Source organism: Helicoverpa zea, chromosome 15 (assembly GCF_022581195.2).
Source record: "Helicoverpa zea isolate HzStark_Cry1AcR chromosome 15, ilHelZeax1.1, whole genome shotgun sequence".
Lineage (NCBI taxonomy): Eukaryota > Metazoa > Arthropoda > Insecta > Lepidoptera > Noctuidae > Helicoverpa > Helicoverpa zea.
The window spans coordinates 2,426,884-2,448,439 of NC_061466.1; the positions used below are offsets into that span (position 1 = coordinate 2,426,884).

Consider the following 21,556-nt stretch of genomic DNA (forward strand, 5'->3'; position numbering starts at 1 on the left):
GCCCCAAGCTAAATTGCAACATGAAGCTGCAACACCGCTCAACACAGAATAAAACTAACGGGGTATGGTTTTGTAACGGAATTTTAATAGAGCCACATACAAAACGATCTCTCTATTCGTGATTCTTTGTTGTTGCCTTATAACAATTGAATGTACGAGTGTATTTCGTTAGATCATTTAGATTAGACAATCTGACCTAAAAATAAACCGCTCCTAGCATAAACGCATCAAAACATAATTTTAAATTCAAAACACAAGTGAATCTAAATTTCTAATAACCCACGCCAGCATAAAGTGGAATGTTGCAAACAAAACAATTCAAAGAAAATAATTGCGACGTTTTAAAAGTTTGAGGAAGAGATTGAAAACTTCTTGAAGGTGGTTGAGACGGTTTTTTGGAAGTGTTGTGAGTCACGTCCTTGTTAGCCAAGAAAGCTAACCGACAATGAAATGAAACCGCATTTCACGTAAACGTGTTAAAAACATACTGGAAAATACTGGACTAGTCTTTATGCAGGCAAATCTTTTCACCCTTTCTACATCGGAGGAATTATTAGTGCCGAAGTAGCAAGCAACATTGCAAAAAGTTCTTAATGGAATACGGATCCCTCATCAGAGAAAATACTTCTAACATTCTATAGAAAGTGATGAATACAATGCATCGAACAGCAATGATAATGAAGCGTGCGTTTCCGTCGTATTTTCTCGAATACGAGCACATTCATGTCGCGCATCGACGTCAACACATTGAAAACGTTTACACAACGAATTTTATTAACATAAATAAGAACAGCATTTAACCTAATAAATTGATAGGAGACGGAATTGTTTTGAATTGTCCATGCCTTTATGTATGCTTTTGGCAAACAGCCAAATAAAACGCGCAAAAAATCATTCTCAATGTTGAAGATCAACAAAGGCCTATTAGGAAACATATTGTGGGGCAACAAAAACGTTGTCCTTCCTCATTTTGATCTTCCGTGGTAAGGAGGAGGTTGAGTGCGAGTGACCGAGTGAGTCACTTTGGGACAAAGAACCGGCAATGACCGGCGACAAAACGAAATAGAGGAAAAGCTGTAAACACGCGTGTGGTCGAATTTTACGCCTACCACATAAATTTTATATTTCACGTGAATAATATCACAGCTTGAACAAAGTGTTCTGAATCATTGTTGTTCATTTCCTGCACTAAATCTATATATTTTGTTAGTTTTATGGAATTTCATATTTGTTAAATTATGTATGTGTTAACATAAAGTTTTTTTCCTATTTTGATGCAACGACTACAAATTACCCTATTTATTCAAAGAGCTTTGCAACAAGTTGAACCGTAACGAAGGTACCCCATTTACTAACTTGACTCAAATCAACCAAGATTAATTGGTTTCCATAACTTGGTTCATTAAACGCTGGGCCGTTTAGATTGGACCATTATCCCATAACTTTAGTTTAATTTTAACGCGTCGCTTTGTGAGTAAACTAAGACGATTGCAAGTTGCATTCGCGCACTCCTGGATGAGTAAGCAACGCTCTAAATCCGTTCGCGTACTTATTTTGATTCTCGTAAAGAGAACACGTGGTGAGCATATCGCTGGAATCGAACCACCAGATGTGTGCGAGCGTGTTTAATTAAAATTGGAACTGCAAAGCGATACTTCCCAAAAATGATGGTCTCACTTATGAATTAAAGCGTCTACTGATTACGTTTTCTATTATTTGAGACCTGTTAGAGAAGATTATCTTTCTTTTGCTTATTAAAATATAAGTAAAGATAAAGACTTAATGTACGATCTTTAACTAAATGTTGTCAGTCACGCGAACTTTTCCCACTTACTGAACTGCTCCTTCAAATTTTCTTGTCTAAGTTACCAGGGTATCAAGGAAAATTACCCGTCAAATTACTTCTGATGGAACTTCAGTCCGAAAATTCTGTAGATGATTTCTAAACGTGGCCAAATTAACTTCAGTACTTCCATTACCAAAATTGCTCTGCGGTTAAAAGGTCGCCTGATACTCATTCCGATACGCGTACTACTTAGTTCGGCTTTAGAATTCCATTCTTCTATCGGCATTTGAAGTATACAACTCCTAGATGTGGTAAATATGTCAACACATTTATATTCGAGGTGGGGTAAGCAAGTATATTAATAGAGTATCAGTCATCATCGTATTCTACCACGCTGATTGAAGCTTGGCACTCGCCGAATCCAAAATCCGCGAGTAGTTCATGTCCAAGACATGTAGATAATGTTGCCCCGTTACTGTATCACGTTTTATTGATACAAATCGGAGCACAAGAACATGAGCAGCAAGTTTACATACACGTTTTATAGAGCTGTGAGCTCCTTCGTGCAATACACTAAAAAAAGTAACATCGCTTCAAGCTACTCAATCATCCGAAAATAGAAACTTGGGAGCAAACAAATCTGTGATTTCTCTTGCGCCATTCACTTTTGGAATAATCTAACACTGAATTTTCTTAGTGCAATCATGAATTCTGAGTACGTACGCCCACTGTGGTGCCTGTGTATAAACACAGCTCGAATGGGGTCAACGCTCTGCCACCTACTTTCCCTACAGAGAATTATTATTGTCCATCTGACACTGGAATAATCAGTGCACATATTTATGAAGATAAGCATATCACGCATCGGCTGCGGTTGGTTCAAGGCAATTTATGAAGTCTCTAGTGGTCATGTTCGAACAAAATCGTTTCACAACAGTTCTCGAGCGGTGAGGCAAGCCTACGACGCAATATTTTTTTAATACATGCGCGTTTAGTAAATATTCTTGGAGAATCGTAAGACAATAAACATGATAGTCAACTTACTAATTGCACCTATTTTCGCCTCCTTAGTTTAAATATTTTCGGTTAAAGCTGCCTTTAGGAGTTGATTCTATCAGCATGGCAAACATAACAGTTAAAATATAATAAACTGCATGGAAATGGATATTCCGTTAAACATCTTCGTTGAATTTGCGCAGTTGTTTAATCTATTAAATAAACATATGACTAGTAGTGTACCTACCTCATGTTATAAAAGGAAATTAGCATGTTTTAATACAAGTGAGCTATACTAATATTTGCAGCCAATTGCAGCACAGTTGTTCAGTGGAAGTGGAAAGTCTCCTTTACTTTCGTTGCACAAAGGAAGTAGTTTCACTTCCTCGTAGTTTAGATAATGTAGGAAGTTGTGACTGACACAACCTCATTATGGGATAGCAAATGGTTCAACGCTAAAATAAGAATGAATTGATCTCTGAAGGATCATCAATTTTAGAGTAAGTTTGTTTTATCCACGGGTTTAGCGTTAGCTGTTCCGTGTGGTTCCAGTGCGTTTAGAGGGACGCACCTGACGCATCCAGGCTAGCCACAAAATAATAGTAAGGAAGGAACAGACGATAACAGTAGTCAAGTGAGACGATTTTTTACAGTGGATGACATTATATTAATTATGAGACGACATAGTAAGATAAGAGAAAGACAATAGATGACATTGCCTTGCAAGAACACTTGCTTCCTAGGCAAAATGGCTCATAATAAATTATTCACACTAAGTTGTGATTATAAAATAAAAGAATAGATATCCTTATTTTAATTAATTTACAATTTCAAACCACTTTCTTCAGTTGTCGAACAAAACATCATGTTAACATGTTTATATTCAAGTACTATTTCTCACATTTCCGTGGCAAGACTAGGAATACCTGTATTGTAAAGTTCCAAAAAAGATTTCAGGCAGCCAACAAACAAGATGTGAACAACGTAAGATTTTCTTACATCCAAGTTCTCACATAATTAAGCAAGTACATACCTACATTAATTACTTAGATAAAGATAAACTATAATAAACACGTATCACATTTTCTATAATTATGTTGCTGAATGTCTATTTGTTTTGAAATATCTCACATGGGAATAGATATAAGTTAACCCACACATATCTTTTGTCTGAACTTTAACCTTAAGAAGATATGAAAGCTGTAAACGTTTACAGTTTATTTTCTAGCTTTTTGAGGTTTAGACTAACAGTTTCTATGTTTCTTGAGGTAGGAAGCTAAATTCCTTTACAGAAATTCTCTATTTTATTGAGGCTGAAACTTGTTATATGCTTCCAACCCGCAGTTGGCTTTAACTGCTACAAAAATGGCTTTGCAAGATATGCACAAAAACTATCCTAACTCACTCTATCAGTTTTATATTTATTTATTTATTTATTTATTTAAGAAAGGAACACCAACAGCTTATGTGTACAAATTAACAAAATAAGAGGTTTTAGGTAGTAAAGGGCTTACACAGTCGCCAATTACAGGTGAACCAACATTCACGAACATATGTGGTAACTTAAACTAGATAAATCTACTTAAATTGAGTGAAACAAACTATAAATAAAACAGAATCAAACTTAAAAAATACAAAAATAAAACAGAATCAATCTTAAATATGAGAAAAAAAAACTAATAAACATGGCAAAAAAAAAAAAAATAATATGAGAACGATCAACATTTTTTACTTAATCTTAAAAACTAGCAAAATTACAGACAAAGTGGTTAAATGGTATATATGTGTAACACAGTACAGATACAATTAATCTTTTGGGGTTTTATGATTTATAATCTGGGCTTTAAAGATTGTCATAGAGTTCTGGTATATGTCAACATCCGGGTTTGATTTTGCATAGCTATTCATCACTTTACTGAGCCTATTGAGAGGTGAATTTTCTCCTAAATTTGTGTTGGAAGTATTAGTGTGGAATAAATTGGTAATGGGATATCTGGGTATTCTATAGGGGACATTTAATCCTATTCGTTCAATTAACTTTATGCAATCTAATTTATTGTTGATTAATTTGTAGAAAAACATAAGATCCTGTACTAGTCGACGGTCGCGCAGTGTGATCATTTTGTAGTGACGTATTCGTTGTTCGTATGGACACCGTGGAGATACACCACCGAAGGTATACGCCAGGTGTTTTGTGAAGGCCCTTTGAATACTCTCTAGTCTTTGCGAGTGTACTGCGTAGTGCGGATTCCACACTACGCTGGCAAATTCAAGTTGGCTGCGGACTAAGGCGTTATACAACACAATTTTCGTTCTTACTAGCTTGAATCCTTTAGTGCTTCTTTTAAGAAATCCTAGTAGCCGTGCCGATTTCGTAACGATATTGTCGATATGGCTTATAAAGTTGACTTTTCTGTCCATAGTGATTCCGAGATCGCGAACCTCATTTACAGTTTCTAATAGGGCTCCATTTATATTATATGATACAATATTAGACTGCTTTTTCCTTGTGAACCGTATATGGCTACATTTATGTACGTTAAGTTTCATGTGATTGAGTTTGCACCAGTGTTCTATTCTATTTAAATCCTCCTGAATTAGGGTAGTGTCTTCATTTGAAGTAACAACTTTATATATTTTGAGGTCATCAGCAAACATTAGATATTTGCAGTGACGGATTTCGGCACCTATGTCGTTGATAAACAATAAAAACAAAACCGGTGCAAGGTGGGAGCCCTGGGGAACCCCTGAGTCGGCGTAATATGCATAAGATTCGTAACCATTAACTACAAGAGTTTGCGACCTTTGTGACAAATAAGATTTGAACCAGTTGAGAAGTGAACCATGTATGCCATTATACTCTAACTTGGACAGTAACAGAGAATGGTCAACTTTGTCAAACGCACTGCTGAAGTCCGTGTACACGGCATCTACTTCTAGTCTTTTGTCAAGAGCTTGAGTGACATCCGACACAAACTCAACGAGGTTTGTTTCTACGCTGCGACCAGCTTTGAATCCATGCTGACTTGGTGAAATAATTCTGTCAATGTGGCGAGTAATTACTGGACAAACAAGAGACTCGAATATCTTAGAGAAACATGACAATATTGAAATAGGGCGATAGTTTTGAACATTGGCAGGGTCCCCCTTTTTAAAAACCGGGACAATTCTTGCATTTTTCCAGATATCAGGAAATATGCCCTCAGCAAGAGAAGAATTCAAAATAATGTGCAACGGTAGGGCGAGTTCTTGGTAGCAGCGTTTTATAAACAGAGGTGGTATACAATCAGGGCCAGCACCTTTGGAAGCATCTATGAGTTTGAGCTTGTTCAAAATTTGTTTTTCAGTCAATTTGATAGTGCATAAGATTGAGTCAGTACAAGAAGATCCATTGGTAGCGTCATGAGAAGTGGCTGGATTCCGATTAAAAACAGAGACAAATTGATCAGCAAAGAGGTTAGCAATATCTGGCCCATTGTTAGCCACCTTATCATTCATAAACATTTGAGCCGGTATGCAGGACTCTCCACGACGTTTATCTTTAATGAATCGCCAAAAAGCTTTAGGGTTTTTGGGAATATCGTTTTCAATTTTACTTTTATATTTATTATAACAATCGTTAATTAGAGTGTGACAACGACTACGTAGTAAGTCAAAGGTAAGTTTATCTCGGGGATTATTATATTTACGGAATTTTTGCCTGAATATCTCCTTTTCAGAGAGGGTTCTAATAAGTGAGTCCGAATACCAAAAGGGATATTTTGATTTTTTTTTTACATATTTGGGTACAAAATTGTCGATAGCGCTGCGTAGTATTCTGTAGAAAGCATTAACCCTTTCGTTAGCATCCATACATCCATGAAAAGCATCCTGCCAGTTTGTGTTCTTAAGATAGAGTTTGATTTGGGAGTAGTCTGCTTTAAAAAAGTTGTAACCTGAACGATATTTTGGTTTTAACTGATTCAAATTTATATGAAGGATGTAGACAAAAAGGTTTTAACGGTAGCCATTTCTCACTCAAACTGATGAAAAAGTATAATGTTTCTTTGTTACACTGTATCTCAAGACAGATATTGGAGACATTATTTTTAAAGACAATAAGAAATCTATCATTCAATTTAAGTAACACAAACAACATAAAATAATCATATTTTCCACACATTAAAGTTCTTTTTTCTACATTATGTGAGTAGGTATAAGTGATTTAAATAAATATGACTATTTTATAGTCTTATGCTTGTAAATAAAATATGGTTTCTTTTAAATAAAGTATGAAATGAATTTTCTCAATGGATGTAGGGAGAGAGGACGATTTCAGAAATGAAGAATGATGGCCGGCTATTAAAAAGGAATGGAATGTTTGGAATCAGGGACACTTTGTTTCTCCTTGAACTAAGGAGTAAGATCAATCAGATGTCCCATATGGTTGATAGTGCTAGCTTTCAAAAGGGATGAAGAAAAGTTGCAAATTTTGCACATGCATGGATAGAGAAGAAATGTCAATATGGCTATAAATAATGGTACTTATGGTACCTGTGGTAAATATGCTGTGCTGACTATAAATAAAATAAGCATTTAGGAGGATCAATAGAAGGATTTTCAACATATGTTAGCAGTTCTTATAACCAGACTGTACAAATTGCCTTAAAAGATAAAAAGATAAAAGATAATTTATTTTGTTATTGCTTCCATCAGCAAAACAAAATACAACAAGACATTTAATTTCCAGCTATAATGTGACTGTGCATTTACAACAATGAAAGTTATGTACAGTACATTCATTGTTTTAGTAAAATGGATGACTGGTAATGGTGCCTATATAATGTCTAATATTGCACAATACTTTACAGAACAATTGAAAAACTGGAACTTTAAATACATAATCTGCAAGTCAGTGAAGAAAAATAAAATAATATTAATATTATAGCTGTTGCTTTTATATAATGGTGTCTTATTGAGTATTTAAATTATGATAATATAAGAAACCTGATATAAAATAAACAACATGGAAATGGTTATAAAAATAATATGATAATTAACAATGATTTTCAGAAAAGCGTCCCATTTTTGTTTTTGTTTATATGCAGCTTAAGAATTTAATTCAACGTGTCTACATATATGTTAAGAAATATAAACATAAGTTTCTATAGTGCAATATACACTTTACCTACATACTGTTATTTTTACAGCCTTTTTTCATCCCACTGCTGGGCTCAGGCCTCCTCTCACACGGAGAAGGCTACCTACATAGAAATATTATAATTACAGTTTATTGTTACATATTATTGTTTATAATAAGAGTTTGTATTGGCTGATATTATATTTAATGAAATAGAACTGAATATTCACACAATACCTATGGCATTTACAAATACATTACATAAATACTTGGATCTTAACACAATATTTCCACTGTAACATGAGCATTGAAAATTTAAATAAAATTGTTTACTCTTATTGATTCTAAACTGAAAAAGCTAACCTATGTAAATAATAACATCGCTCTTAATTATTGTCTTTGTTATTTTTTGATAACTGACAAGTTTTGAGTACTGGAAGGCTTGTTATTCAACTGAACAAGATTTTATTATTCATTCATTACCTCCCTTACAATCAATGTTATGTTCCAAGATTTAAAGTATGGGACATTACATCAAAATACCAATTTGCCAACAATATTGTAGAAAATAACCTATGTATATGCATTGAGGTAATTAGGTTTTTGGAATTGAGTTTCATCAAAAGGCATTGACCAAAAATCTGTTTCAACATAGTCAAAAGGTGCTTCCAATCGTTTGTCACATTACTTGAGCAATCCCAAAATAGTGACTTCGAAACAGTTTTACATTACGACAGCACCTACATATTACGTAGATATTATTTTCATTGTATCTAATGCGTAATGACGATAAGATAACTTTAGGAAATCCAAGTCAAAAGGTAGCCCTCAGAAAAGTCATAATAGCGTTGTTATCCTATCTGTACCCACAACGATTTGCCAATTATAAACGTGGAACTAAGTAACTGTTATTTCTACAGTTAGAAGCCGATACAAGCAGATGATCCACTTCAATACGCAACCCAAGATTCCACAATAGCAGCTCATTAAAATAACAATTGTAAAATGTATTTATAAAATACTTACTTTCAGTCGCGTAAGATTTCCATCTCGAGCAGCATTGAAAACGACTGTTTTGAAATCCATGATGGTTCTCTTTGCTTCGTAAAAAAACTCACAAAACCAGAATATCACTTTAGGAACAGCACTTTCTTCTGAATATAATCATTGAAAATACACTGTATCACGATAAAACAAAGCAACCAGTCAGTTTATTTCAAAACACTTCGACACCGCAAGCCCAGTCGCTCAACAAACAGCTGCAGCGCGACGACGATCTGCCAATTCTGCCATCATTAAAAAATAACCACAGACAACGTAGAAACATTTGCTTTTTTTGGTAGCAAAGTTGGGATACAAATCTTTTTGCTTTTTCTGTATTTAAAATCACTATGAATATGAAATAAAAATAGTGAGGAGATATCACTCCTTCGAGTTTTATTATATTTAACGGATGTGAGAAAGGGCTCACCTTCTAGAGTGTTTATTCACAAAATATTTAAATTAATTGAAAAAAATAAAATAAAATAAACTTATATATATTATATGCAACTTAAAACTATCATAAAACATATTAAAACTATAAAGCGTATTAACTTGAGATGAGATGATTTCCATTCGTTTGGAAGTCCATTCTTTTATTGTCGAAGTCGATACCGGTACGGTATGGATTGTACCATGTCGTTTTAATATTTTATCATACAGGTTAAAATGTAATACATTGACTGTAAGATTCAGTTAATATCTAACGGAAAATACGTTGAGCGTATCATAAATGCATAATCGATGCATTGATGGATCATCAGTTATGTGTGGATGATTAAATGCTTTACTGTACATTTGGTTACGTAAAACTGATTAATTATTGTAAGGATCTAGAAATATATTTACAACTGTTCCCTGATTTATTTATTGATTGACAGATCACGAATCATTATTAAAGAATTATTCTCGTAGACTAGGAATTGCTGGGATATACTTTTTTTATCCAGTTCGAATAATTCGGCAATGGGATACAATGATTAAGAATTCGGTAAAAAATCACGACCTTAAGTCACATCTATTTAAATGTGTCCATGAAACTGTATATGGTTCAGTAAAAAATATTATATAAATGTGCATTGTACATTGTATATTTTCGTGACAAAGTATTATTTTAGTGCATTTAGGCATATTCTATTTATTAAGCATTGAATAATATTACTTGTATGGTTTTAAAATTCAATACTCTTGCCCCCGTGGAATACTGGAATCCATTTGTCATTGACATATATTCTAGCGATAGACAAGAACATCCATACAAATAATTTACCCGCTATGTCGTCTGTTGACATTTCGTTGACGTATTGTGACATGTAGTCATCCTCATTGATGTTAATTGCAGAAGTGTCGCTCGTATTTTGCCTACATTTTTCATTACTCAAAAAGTTTATATCTAAGTGAATTCAAAATCATGTAATATATCAAAAAGTTTATTTATATCTAATTGAATGCAAAATCATGTAATATATTAAAACCAGGAACTTATTTTTAGGGTTTTTAATATTAATTACGATGTTTTTTTTCTTAAGAGGGCTATCACAAATTTTCGCGAATTTAATTATTTTTTCTTGAAAGTAAGAACATACCATGACAAAGTGAAGTCTGTTTTCATTGATATTTTACCTACTGCTAGTTTTATGGCACATCTGTTTCTGCACGATTTTCTTAATCCATAACTCAAGATGGCGGGCGGGAACAAATTAATGCATATTTGTAAAATTGAATTGTAAATGAAAAGTATGATATACAAGCGTTGTAATAGCATGAACAGCGTGTAATTTTACTAACTTGACTCTCGAATAGTTTATATGTGTAAGTTTATACCTTGATATGTATTTTCTATTTTATAATTGTAGTTTCATAGACATCCATCTGACGCAGGTGTCAAAATCGCTCTGATTTGCCATTTTGGGCACTGCATAGTCTGCAGTGCAGTTCAGTGTGGTAAGCTTTTTGTTCGGAACGTTCTATCTAGTACGTAGGTAGTACATATATATCGATGCCATTTGTAATCTATTTTTTAGATCCGTGGTCACGGATGTGAGAGTTGCTAGCCTTAAAATGGCTCATTTTGAATTAACAACTGATATTCTCGGTGTACTGATCAGCTTACAGAAGTTTTGGATTCGTAAACCAGCAATGTATATCGTACAATATGACGATGTATAGCCTTATCGAGAATGCCATTCTTGTGATGAATGATGATGGATGACATGACAGCCGAACAAAAATTACGGCGTGGATTTATGGTTAAAAATTTGCGAAAATCTGTTGACTGTTTCTCGAAATAAATGTTAGATTACAGATAGCTGCGTTATTTTCATGTTGATTGATAATTGTACTTAAAAGTTTTTAATGTCAATATAATGACCGATAATTCAAAAGTTTCGAGGCAAAGTTTGTGCATATCATTGTCGTTAGCGCGTAAGTCGGGCTCTTCGGTGTTTGGTGTGTTATAGCAGCGGTGGACGGTGTTATAGGAGATGGTGCCGATGGTGTTAGCAAACGGATCGAAAGAGAACTATATTTGATTGTGTATACTGAGGTTTTGCAGTAGATTATTGTTAAGATGTATCCAACTGCTACGCGGCACCCGGCGGCCGCGGTAAGGGTTTGTATTGTTTTTCTATCTCGCTGGCTATCTTTAACTGTCACTTCTTCTATCATTGAAGAAACTGAAATCATTATTTACAAGTTGCTTTTTGGAGTAGAGTCTGCTTAGACCCCTTTATTGTTTGTTACTGTTTGTTCAGGGACCTCAGCCACCTGCAGGACCTATAAAATTTACAATAGCTGACACACTAGAGAGAATTAAAGAGGAATTCAACTTTTTACAAGCCCAATATCACACGTAAGTACTAATATACACAGTTGTTCCTTATTTATCCTATTCTTTCTATTCTAATTTGATCTGTTTTGGTACAAATATAATCATTATCTTATCATAAGATTGCTTGTTTACAGTTTGAAATTGGAATGTGAGAAACTGGCCAGTGAGAAGACGGAAATGCAGAGGCATTATGTTATGGTAATTAAACTTTTATGTAGCCAAAGATAAAGAAAGTTTATTTGTGAACAAATATCAGTGTTAAATCAGAAATAAACAGTGATAGGAGAGTAACCAAGATAATGATTATACAAATATTGAATGTTTGGTCTAGATAACAATGTAGGCTAACTTTAGTTGTTCACAAACAGCAATTATTGAACATGTTGCGAAATTAATGTCAATATAAAAACTTTGTCACTGATAAACATTATTACTTTATTGTTATAACCCAAAGTATTTTGTTAGCTTGGATTATTTTACAACTTTAGACTTGACCTTTATTTTGGCTGCAATATAAACTTTTAGACTTTCCAATATGCAAATGGATGCCTTTATTTAGCACTTTAGTGCCAAGTTTTAAGTCCCGTCTACGAGTCACTATCCTTTTTGGTCATAACCATTTATTTCTATAATTTTTTGCATCTTTTGTGGTTTGACCTGAATTCCTTAATGACACTTTATTATGAAATGAATATGCTGTGTTACTTAAAAAAATCAATTTGCATGAATAACACAAATACAGGTGTCAAATTGTGTGTCAATTTCAAATATGTTTTGTCTTACATGTTTTCTTTAAAAAAAATTAAGTCTAGTTTTATGTTTGATCTTTTAATAATTATAGCTAATCTTAAAATTTTTATTCTTTTTAAACGGTTTTATTTAGCTCACCCCGTTTGTTTTATTTATTATTTATTCATTCTTGGGTCAAATTTAGTCATTCAAATTTCACCCTCTTTCTGTCAACCGATTAATCTGAAATTTTGTATACACCTTTAATTCCGATGACAATACAATATAGTAATATCAATAACATTGTAAATCCAATATGGCCGCCGGCACAAAATGGCGGATAACGTAGATTTTATCAATCCCATCAATATGGGTATCAAATGAAAGGGCTCAACAAGCAGAATACAATATACTATAAAAAAATGAAATCCAAGATGGCGGCCGCTACAAAATGGCGAATAACTTAGGTTTTATCAATCCCATCAATATGGGTATCAAATGAAAGGGCTCAACAAGCAGAATACAATATACTATAAAAAATTGAAATCCAAGATGGCGGCCGCTACAAAATGGCGGATAACGTAGGTTTTATCAATCCCATTAATATGGGTATCAAATGAAAGGTCTCAACAAGTAGAATACAATTTACTATGCAAAATTGAAATCTAAGATGGCCGCCGCTACCAAATTTTTTATCAATCCCACCAATATGGGTATCAAATGAAAGGGCTTCACAAGTAGAAAACTGTCAGTAACTCCAGCGGGGCCCAACAGGGCCAAGGCCTGCCTGGGCTGCGAGATTGTTCGAAAGAGTTACCGCGGCCCTGGTACATAAAAGGCCTACGACGGAACAAAACGGTTTTTAGTCAAGAGTCTGGCACTCCCTCACCGCTGCTGACCCACAGCAGGAGAGGTCATGTGATGATTTTTGGGGTCGTTAAAAAAAAAGTATCTGGAAGGGCTATGTATTGAGGAATTACATTGTAATAAATTGTCAGGTAAGAGACCGTGTAATAATGATGCACTAAATGAATTAGATAGAATGAGGAATATTCGGTAGGTATTTTCATTAAATACTAAAAACTAGAAAATAAAAAAATCGGTAAAAAAACTTTTAAGTTAAACGGTTTTATCTTATGTGCACTGAAAACTAGAAAATAAAAAAATAGTTACTTACCTGTCAACCTACGTAGGTGGGCCCGGTCATATTAGACTAAAATAAAAACGTGGGGCCCTTGTGAAATCCTACCTATGGCAAAGCATATCTTTATACTTTGGTAGATCATGAGCTTGGCGTTCGCTGGTGAAGCCGCTACGGCTGATTATTGATTGTCAAAATCTCCAGTTACGATTATAGTAAGTCGATGCAATCCACACCTATTATACCTCTAGAAGAAAGTACTACAGCAATAGTTAATGGGCCCCACGTTTTTATTTTAGTCTAATATGACCGGGCCCACCTACGTAGGTTGACAGGTAAGTAACTATTTTTTTATTTTCTAGTTTTCAGTGCACATAAGATAAAACCGTTTAACTTAAAAGTTTTTTTACCGATTTTTTTTAGATTATATTCAGTAATCATTTATCTTTTCTTACAGTATTATGAAATGTCATATGGTCTTAATGTGGAGATGCATAAACAGGTAAATACTCTAATAAAGAAAAAAAGCTACATATATAACCTTTTTAATTGACAATATAATATTTTAAACAAATATTTATATTTACAGACAGAAATAGCAAAGAGACTGAGTGCTATCATAGGGCAGGTGCTCCCGTTCTTGGCACAGGAGCATCAGCAACAAGTGGCTTCTGCCGTGGAGAGAGCTAAGCAAGTCACCATGTCAGAACTCAACGCTATCATTGGGGTAAGTTACCTTATGTGCAACCGTAGACACTGTTTACAAACTAAAAATGCAATTTATTTAAAATTATTTATTCATCTAAAAAGCTTGTATAGTGTTATGAATAATATCATTAATTTAGCCCATTAATTATTTTGCTTATTTATTTTATTTTTTACTTTTAATGAAACTCGGATTAAGTTGTTATCCACACATAAAAATGTATGTATCAATCTGAATATATGCTATGGATCCGTTTTTAATTATGCCAACATGTGATAACTATGTCATTAACAATGATTTTTAGGTAAACAGCTTGATTTTACTTATCATTATTACTAGTAAACAAGAAAGTGTTGGTCACTGATATAAGATAAAAGTGACCTCTTGGATAAATAAGTTAATTATTTGATATTACCTGGGATAAGCACTACCTATAGAAGATGACTACAGTAGGTATCTGTAAAATGAAAAGATGATAGGATTCGGCTATGCTTATATTCTGTTAGCAAATTGCAAGTGATTTGCATCTGTGTGATGATTCTGAAGTGAGAACTGCAAATCTACTTGTTTTTGGCAATTTAATTACCATAGTAAACCATGTATATTGCTAAAATGCCATAGGCATAGGTGATGACACTTCTTTTGTTTTTAAATGTTGATTTGTTATGCAGACTTCAAACATTTACATTACTGATGCATTCGTATGGGTCTTTTAAGACCTAATAACTACCTTCACCACATTATGCAGAGCCATCAGCATAACACAACTTCCATAAAGTTATTAAAATAGAATATCTTTATTTGCATAAAACATGGTATAAAATAATTGTTGTGGTGTAATATCAGTGAAGCGCCAAGGAATAAGAACAAAGATTTTAAGTCAGTTGCATTTCTATGAAAATAAAAATAGGTACACTATAGGTAGTCAATATTTTACTGATACAATCAAAAACAAGTTTTATCAACATCTTTAAGAAATGTAGCAGAAAACGAAGCAAGATTAGGTTGTTATGACAGCATATATATTGTTAACGTTGTCCGCAGCAACAACAACAGCAGGGTCTGCAGCAACTGCTTGTAAGTCCAGACATACCGTGCTTGGTACATTGATATATGTTGTGATTAACATTTTGCATTACTTTATGTTGCCACTTTGATTTCATTTTGTCGATCACTTCACGTTAGCTTTTGCATTCTCATCTCATTCTCACCTGTTGCGCTGTAGTTTGTAGTTGTATTTATTGCCATTTGGATCACATGTTTTTTGTAGAAATTAGTTTTTATAGTTTAGTTAAAAATTATATTACATCATGCATATTGATTTTTGGAGCAGTTTATTACTTTTAATATTCTAGGCCCTTCATTAAAAATGTTCTCATACTTGACATTCTAATTGTAACTCATATGGGATCCTTGGGAGATGCATGGTTTATATCAATGGTTACAAATCACTCTCAGCAATTACATTTTGTCGTAAAGCGAAGTATCTAACAGAGTTTTTTAAGAATAATTTGGTGGTTTTCATATGGTTCACATCCATTTATAAATCTTGAATTTATTGAAGGTAGTTTTGTTGTTTTGTTTATATAAAAAATATTGATGATGATGATCTTTGCTATGATTTGTGTAACAACATTTTTTTATTTAAAAAATAACAATTGCTATAGTTTTAGGTATACCAATTTAGAGAATGCACAAGCAAACAGAAGTAGTAGCAGACATTTAACACAAAATTAATTAAAAATAAAAACTAATTGGACATTTATGTTTTATATTAAGTATTAATCACACTCCTAACTTCACGTTTTCATTGTATGCAAGCACAAGCTGTAGCTGTTGCATCTAACTGCAAATAATTAGCGCTTTATATTGTATACGCCATATTGTTAATATGTCTCATTAAAATGACCAATGAGACTTACGTATTGCTAGTAAATCATTTCAGTTATTTTGTTATCAATATTATTGAGTAAATCTGCATTATTTTGGTAACAAACCAAGCTACATTTTGTTATGTACCTCTTATTAATCTCCTAATTTGACCATTAAAATTATACCCTTGAGAGAGTTTGCAAATTAAAATTGGCGCATTTAAGTATAATTACTGTGTACTAAATTAATCAATTAGCTAGCATTAATTATTTTATTGGTAGTTTTTAATTAATTTCATGCGCACGCTTGTATTATTAATTGGAAATACTTTTGTGTCTAAAATAAAATTTTTGATAATGTGTTCTCCTAGATTCTTGCTTCATGTTTGTGTTAACATATCTATTTTTAGTATTCTGTATAATTCTACGATTATTTTACAGTCGTTTGCGTTCGTAGCATAATTAATTATAGCTGCAAATTAGACAATGTAGATACCTACCTATTCAGGCAAAAACTAAAGACATAGATAGGAAATTTGTAGAAACATTCTGTTTCGGCTCAATGTCTTTATTCTCGAACTAGTAAAGAACGGTCATGGTGTCATTAATCATCTTAATATTAAAACAAATAGTTGAGATATGAATCACAGAAACGTCATGGGTATCATTGTTTATATACATCACATATTATCTTAACTTATCTGCATGATATCATTCGGGAAATTTTAATTAAGACGTGAGACTTTCCACTTCTCTAAGGCTAGTCTCTATAAGGTTTTGACTCTTATAGTTGAGTTCAAAATATATTCCAAACATTATTCTTAATTATCCGTAGCAGTAATTACCAAAAGAAGACTAAATTAACTTCCAACCACCACGAGTAGTTGGTACTCACACCAGCTGTAAAAAAAATCTTATTATGATTGTTGCTACAAAAGTACAACAACTCTACAAACAACTTAATAAAATGTAATAGATAATACTCAAGTCCTACGTTAAATATAGGTATATAAAAGAATCGGTTAATGCATTTGATTTGATAACTATTAAGTTACGATAATATAACTTTTCCTTTATCCAACATTGCGGCGTCCCATTTTCCACATGTATATGAGCAATACCGCATGCTAATACAAACGCGTTGGTGTAGCAGCAGATCCACGCGAGCGCAGGCCTGTCGCACGGCGTGGGCGGCGCGCAGGCGCTGCTGGGCGCCGGCGGCTTGCTGTTCGCGCCCGGCGCCGCGCCCCCGCCCCCGCCGCATCTACCTCCCCCCGCACACAAGGTAATATTACTGTAGAATTTAAACTCATCATCTGCCTAGCCTCTTTCATGTTATCAGACATACTAAAAACGAATTCCGTTTTTGTTTGTATTTTTTTTTTATCGATGGCAAAAATCATCAAATGATCCCTCCCGCTGTGGGTTAGCAGCGGTGAGGGAGTATCAGACTTTTACTGACTAAAAATACATTGTGTTCCTTTGTAGGCCTTTTATGTACCAGGGCCGCGATAACTCTTCAGAACAATCCCGCAGCCCCTGCGGGAAAACTAATTCCCTGCAGCGGTAAATTATCTCCCATCTTTAATAGGGAAGAATTTTCGTCACTGTATCTCATCTCTTCTTCTGACCACTTTTCCTAAAATCTTTAAAATTAGGGCTGTTACTGTAAATATAATGTAAATGTTTCCTCCCAGGTGGAGCTCCCCCCTCCCGCGGACATAAAGCCCCCCGTGCTGCCGGGCGGGCCGGCGCCGCCGCCGCTGCTGCCGGGGCAGCCGCCGCCTAGAGACGACGACCGGCTCGGTCCTAGGGGGCATCCACAGGTACACTACATTAATTACTGTATTAGGGTAGTTGTATTTACTGCTTTTTAAAAGTACTTCGAAGTATTTCTTCGATTTTGAAGTTCCGACTTGTATCAGTATTTTGCTTTTTATTCTTCAAAAAAGATTTGCAAACATCCATCAGAGTAAAGACCCGATTCATATACATTATTTCAAGGTATAAAATATAGAAGATTGCTTCAAGAAAAATTTATCTATACTATCTATACTAATCTATACTAATATTATAAAGAGGTAAACTTTGTTTGTTTGTTTGGTTGTAATTGATAAACTCAAAAACTACTGGACCGATTTTAAATATTCTTTCATCATTAGAAAGCTATATTATCTGCGGTTAACATAGGCTATATTTTATCCCGGTGCGGGCAGTAGCTCCCACGGCACGCGGGTGAACCCCGGGAAAACGGCTAGTGTACAATAGATTGGCAATCTTATACCTAACATAACGAAATATTTTATAAAAATAATAAACATCTCATCACATCTTCGTAAATATGAGGATTGATTAAGCCCAACTATTCCAGAAGGGCCTGTAATATAGTACTTAGATAAATTACCAATATTGACATAAACTGTCAACCCCAGTTTTCCCCCAAGCCGCGTCGCTCGGTGTCCCCGCACGAGCGCGAGCAGAAGTACCGGCCGCGCTCGCCCGAGCCCGAGGCCCTCGACGTCAAGCGCAGGAAGGAGGAGAAGGTACTGGGCCATGTGAGTCTATGTAGTGTATGTGTCGCTTCTGTTATCGTAAGCTTTTTGTATTAGTTCACTTTACGTGTGTTAGATAGAGGCGGGTTTTGCTGGACTGTCAAAATTTAGGAAAAAAAGTCTAGGACTTCTTGAATTGGTATGTGGTTAAATTAGAAAAAAAAATGCTGTGAAACGTTGCGGGATTTTTCGGAAAAGATACCATGATCGGTGCTTTCAGCGAAAGTCTTGTCAGCGGTCACCGTTCCCCGACCATCTGTAACCCGCTGCAGCTGTTTATTTTCTTATGATAGCGAGTTAAAGCAATACATGGCCATTTCTATTCTAATGGCCGCAAATAGAAATGCCAAGTCACTTATTTATCTAACCACAAGAATTATTTTTCTTATGACATTATGCATTATGACTTACGCAATGTTTAATGTAAGGTTTTCCTCAATAAACATTTGAATTTTTGAATAAAAAAATAATTAACAAACAACTTATCGTAATAATTCAGCAAAGCCCGCCTGTTCGGACCGCTTGTTTGTTCAGATGCTTTGTTCGTACATTGCTGATAATAATGGCTGTGACAATACTTGTAAATTAATATCATTGCTGGTTCCACAACGCTAACTCTAATTAATATTCGTATTAATTGTTTTAATTACATTTCTAGGACAGCGACGCCGAAAAAAGTGATCAAGATCTTGTTGTTGATGTGGCAAATGAGGTAAGGTGGTACCAATCGTGTATTCTGTTACTGTACGGAGGAATTCAAGGATATTTTTATTTTTTAGATGTTTTTTCCTGTTTTCGTGTGCAGTGCATTGTGGCTAATGATACGTTATTTTAATACGAGGCACGTTTGTTACGTTGAGAGTTGTACTCTTATGTCTGAAATGTAGGTTTTTAATGTAAAAACGTTACGTTACAATCCACAATATAATGTAACTGCAAATAACTTGTATACAGGGTCCAGTGTCAGATTTGAACATCTCTTCGAGCGAATTGTTTTCAACTTCATTTATATATTAAAATGATAATAGAAGTAACGATTCAATTTAGGCTAGTAAGATTTGCAAAAAAGGCCTGTTAGGATCCTTTAATTGTGCCATCTTCTGATTGGATTAGATTAAATTATCATATCTACATATTTTAAAATCAATTTTTTATTAACTATCCTCTCATCAGGAGGAGAGAGGGTCACCCAGTGTCCGCACGGAGGGGGGAGAGAGGACAGAGAACGGGCCGCGACCTCCCTCGAGATCAGGCTCGTCCTCAAGCCGATCCACGCCCAAGAGTTCCAAAGACGTGAGTTCGTTACTTTTGTTCTATTTTGTCATTAATTTGAATTTTGGTCTTCGTAATATACCATAGCTGTAATTTAAAAAAATCTTATGTGACTTGAGGTCGTTCACAATTAAATATATCAGTACCTATGTAAAAAAAACGGTTCCCGATAATGTGACATTATTAATGACATATGAAATTGTTTGTGTTCTAAAGCATTCACATCGGCTTTCCGTTTAAAAAAGAAACGCATGCACTTTAAATATTTTCCTTTGATTGACTTTTTATCGGCGGACTCATCTCGCTATGCAATCTTATGTGCGTTTTGTGTCAACTAGCCGGAACTGTTAACGCGTGTTGCCGTCATGAAGTACGGCGCCTAACCGAGTAATGACAGCAAGTGCCCTCGCCTCTCCGCCCCACCGCTCACATACCGAAGCCGCGGCACTGGATGATTGTTTGTTATAGCTTGACATATTGTTGTTTTCAGGAGAAGCCTGGCACACCGGGCAGCACAGCGGGCTGCACGGGCGGCGCGGGCGGCAAGCCGCGGGCCGGGACGCCGACCGGGCGCTACGCGCTGCCCTACGCCTACCGCGCCCCGCACGCGCCGCTCTACGACCCGCGCGCCAACGGCATCGCGCCTGCCAAGCCGTTAGTATTACACGTACACTGTGTCTTACTGCACTACCCACCTGCTGCCGTACCGTACCGCGCCTGCTAAGCCGTTTGTTAGTATTAGCCATGGAGAATAAAAATGACTAGCGAGATCTCCTAACGCAAAATCTCCTAAGAAAATAACGCGCCGAAATGTGGGTGTTCGGGGAATGAGGAACGTTACTAGCTCGGCCTATTTTTTCATTTTTCTTTTCATGGAACAGCTGACAGAGCATTTTGGTTTATTCAATTCAATTCAATTCAATGTATTTATTTGTGAGCATAGGTATACAGATAGGTCTTAAAATTAAACATGTTAGAGCTCTATGTTCTACCAAATGGAATTGGTGTACAAATAATTTTAATCCTATTGAGTTTATATAAAATCATAGTGTTTCTATTTTATCATTTAGAAATATTTCAACTGAGTAATATGCCTTATCTATTAGAAATGTACTTAATCTACGTTTAAAAATACTAATATTCTGTTCAGTTCTTATACTTTTTGGAAGTTTGTTATAAATTTTTGGAGCCATTGCAAAAATACTGTTTTTATAAAATGTAGTCTTAGACCTTATTACATGTAACTGATCACAACGACGTTGACTGGTTACTTGGTCAAATTTATTTAAATTATTTTTTACAAACATGCTTGTTTCGTAAATGTATAGTGAGGGCATTGTTAATATTTTTAAATTCTTAAAATGCATGTAGCAACTGTCGGTAGATTTTAGATTGCAGATAGCTCTAATGCACCTTTTTTGACACTTGAACACCATTTCTTTACCCGTTGCGTTTCCCCAAAACATAATTCCGTACCTCAACGTCGACGCTACTAAACCGTGATACGCCATTA

The 21,556-nt window shown here is 34.8% G+C and overlaps 2 protein-coding genes across 10 annotated transcripts in view; one reads left to right on the forward strand and one right to left on the reverse strand.

Annotated features, from left to right (window-relative positions):
* LOC124636853 (protein fem-1 homolog CG6966) overlaps positions 1-9,197 on the reverse strand; it is a 64,781-nt gene extending 55,584 nt beyond the window's left edge. The window contains exon 1 of the mRNA XM_047173046.1: positions 8,928-9,197. Within this exon, the coding sequence (XP_047029002.1) occupies positions 8,928-8,987 (60 nt within the window). The 5' untranslated portion in view covers positions 8,988-9,197. The remainder of the gene's footprint in view (positions 1-8,927) is intronic.
* A 1,951-nt stretch (positions 9,198-11,148) lies between these two features.
* Positions 11,149-21,556, forward strand: part of LOC124636815 (protein groucho-like) — a 28,402-nt gene continuing 17,994 nt past the window's right edge. For 2 of the 9 annotated variants that reach the window (XM_047172978.1, XM_047172987.1), the window contains exons 1-12: positions 11,149-11,553; positions 11,696-11,793; positions 11,907-11,970; positions 14,100-14,144; positions 14,232-14,369; positions 15,393-15,425; positions 17,370-17,504; positions 17,917-18,045; positions 18,652-18,789; positions 19,430-19,483; positions 19,945-20,064; positions 20,534-20,697. In XM_047172978.1, the coding sequence (XP_047028934.1) occupies positions 11,512-11,553; positions 11,696-11,793; positions 11,907-11,970; positions 14,100-14,144; positions 14,232-14,369; positions 15,393-15,425; positions 17,370-17,504; positions 17,917-18,045; positions 18,652-18,789; positions 19,430-19,483; positions 19,945-20,064; positions 20,534-20,697 (1,160 nt within the window). In that variant the 5' untranslated portion in view covers positions 11,149-11,511. The remainder of the gene's footprint in view (positions 11,554-11,695; positions 11,794-11,906; positions 11,971-14,099; positions 14,145-14,231; positions 14,370-15,392; positions 15,426-17,369; positions 17,505-17,916; positions 18,046-18,651; positions 18,790-19,429; positions 19,484-19,944; positions 20,065-20,533; positions 20,698-21,556) is intronic. The other 7 variants (XM_047172981.1, XM_047172983.1, XM_047172979.1 and 4 more) reach the window with 7 other exon arrangements.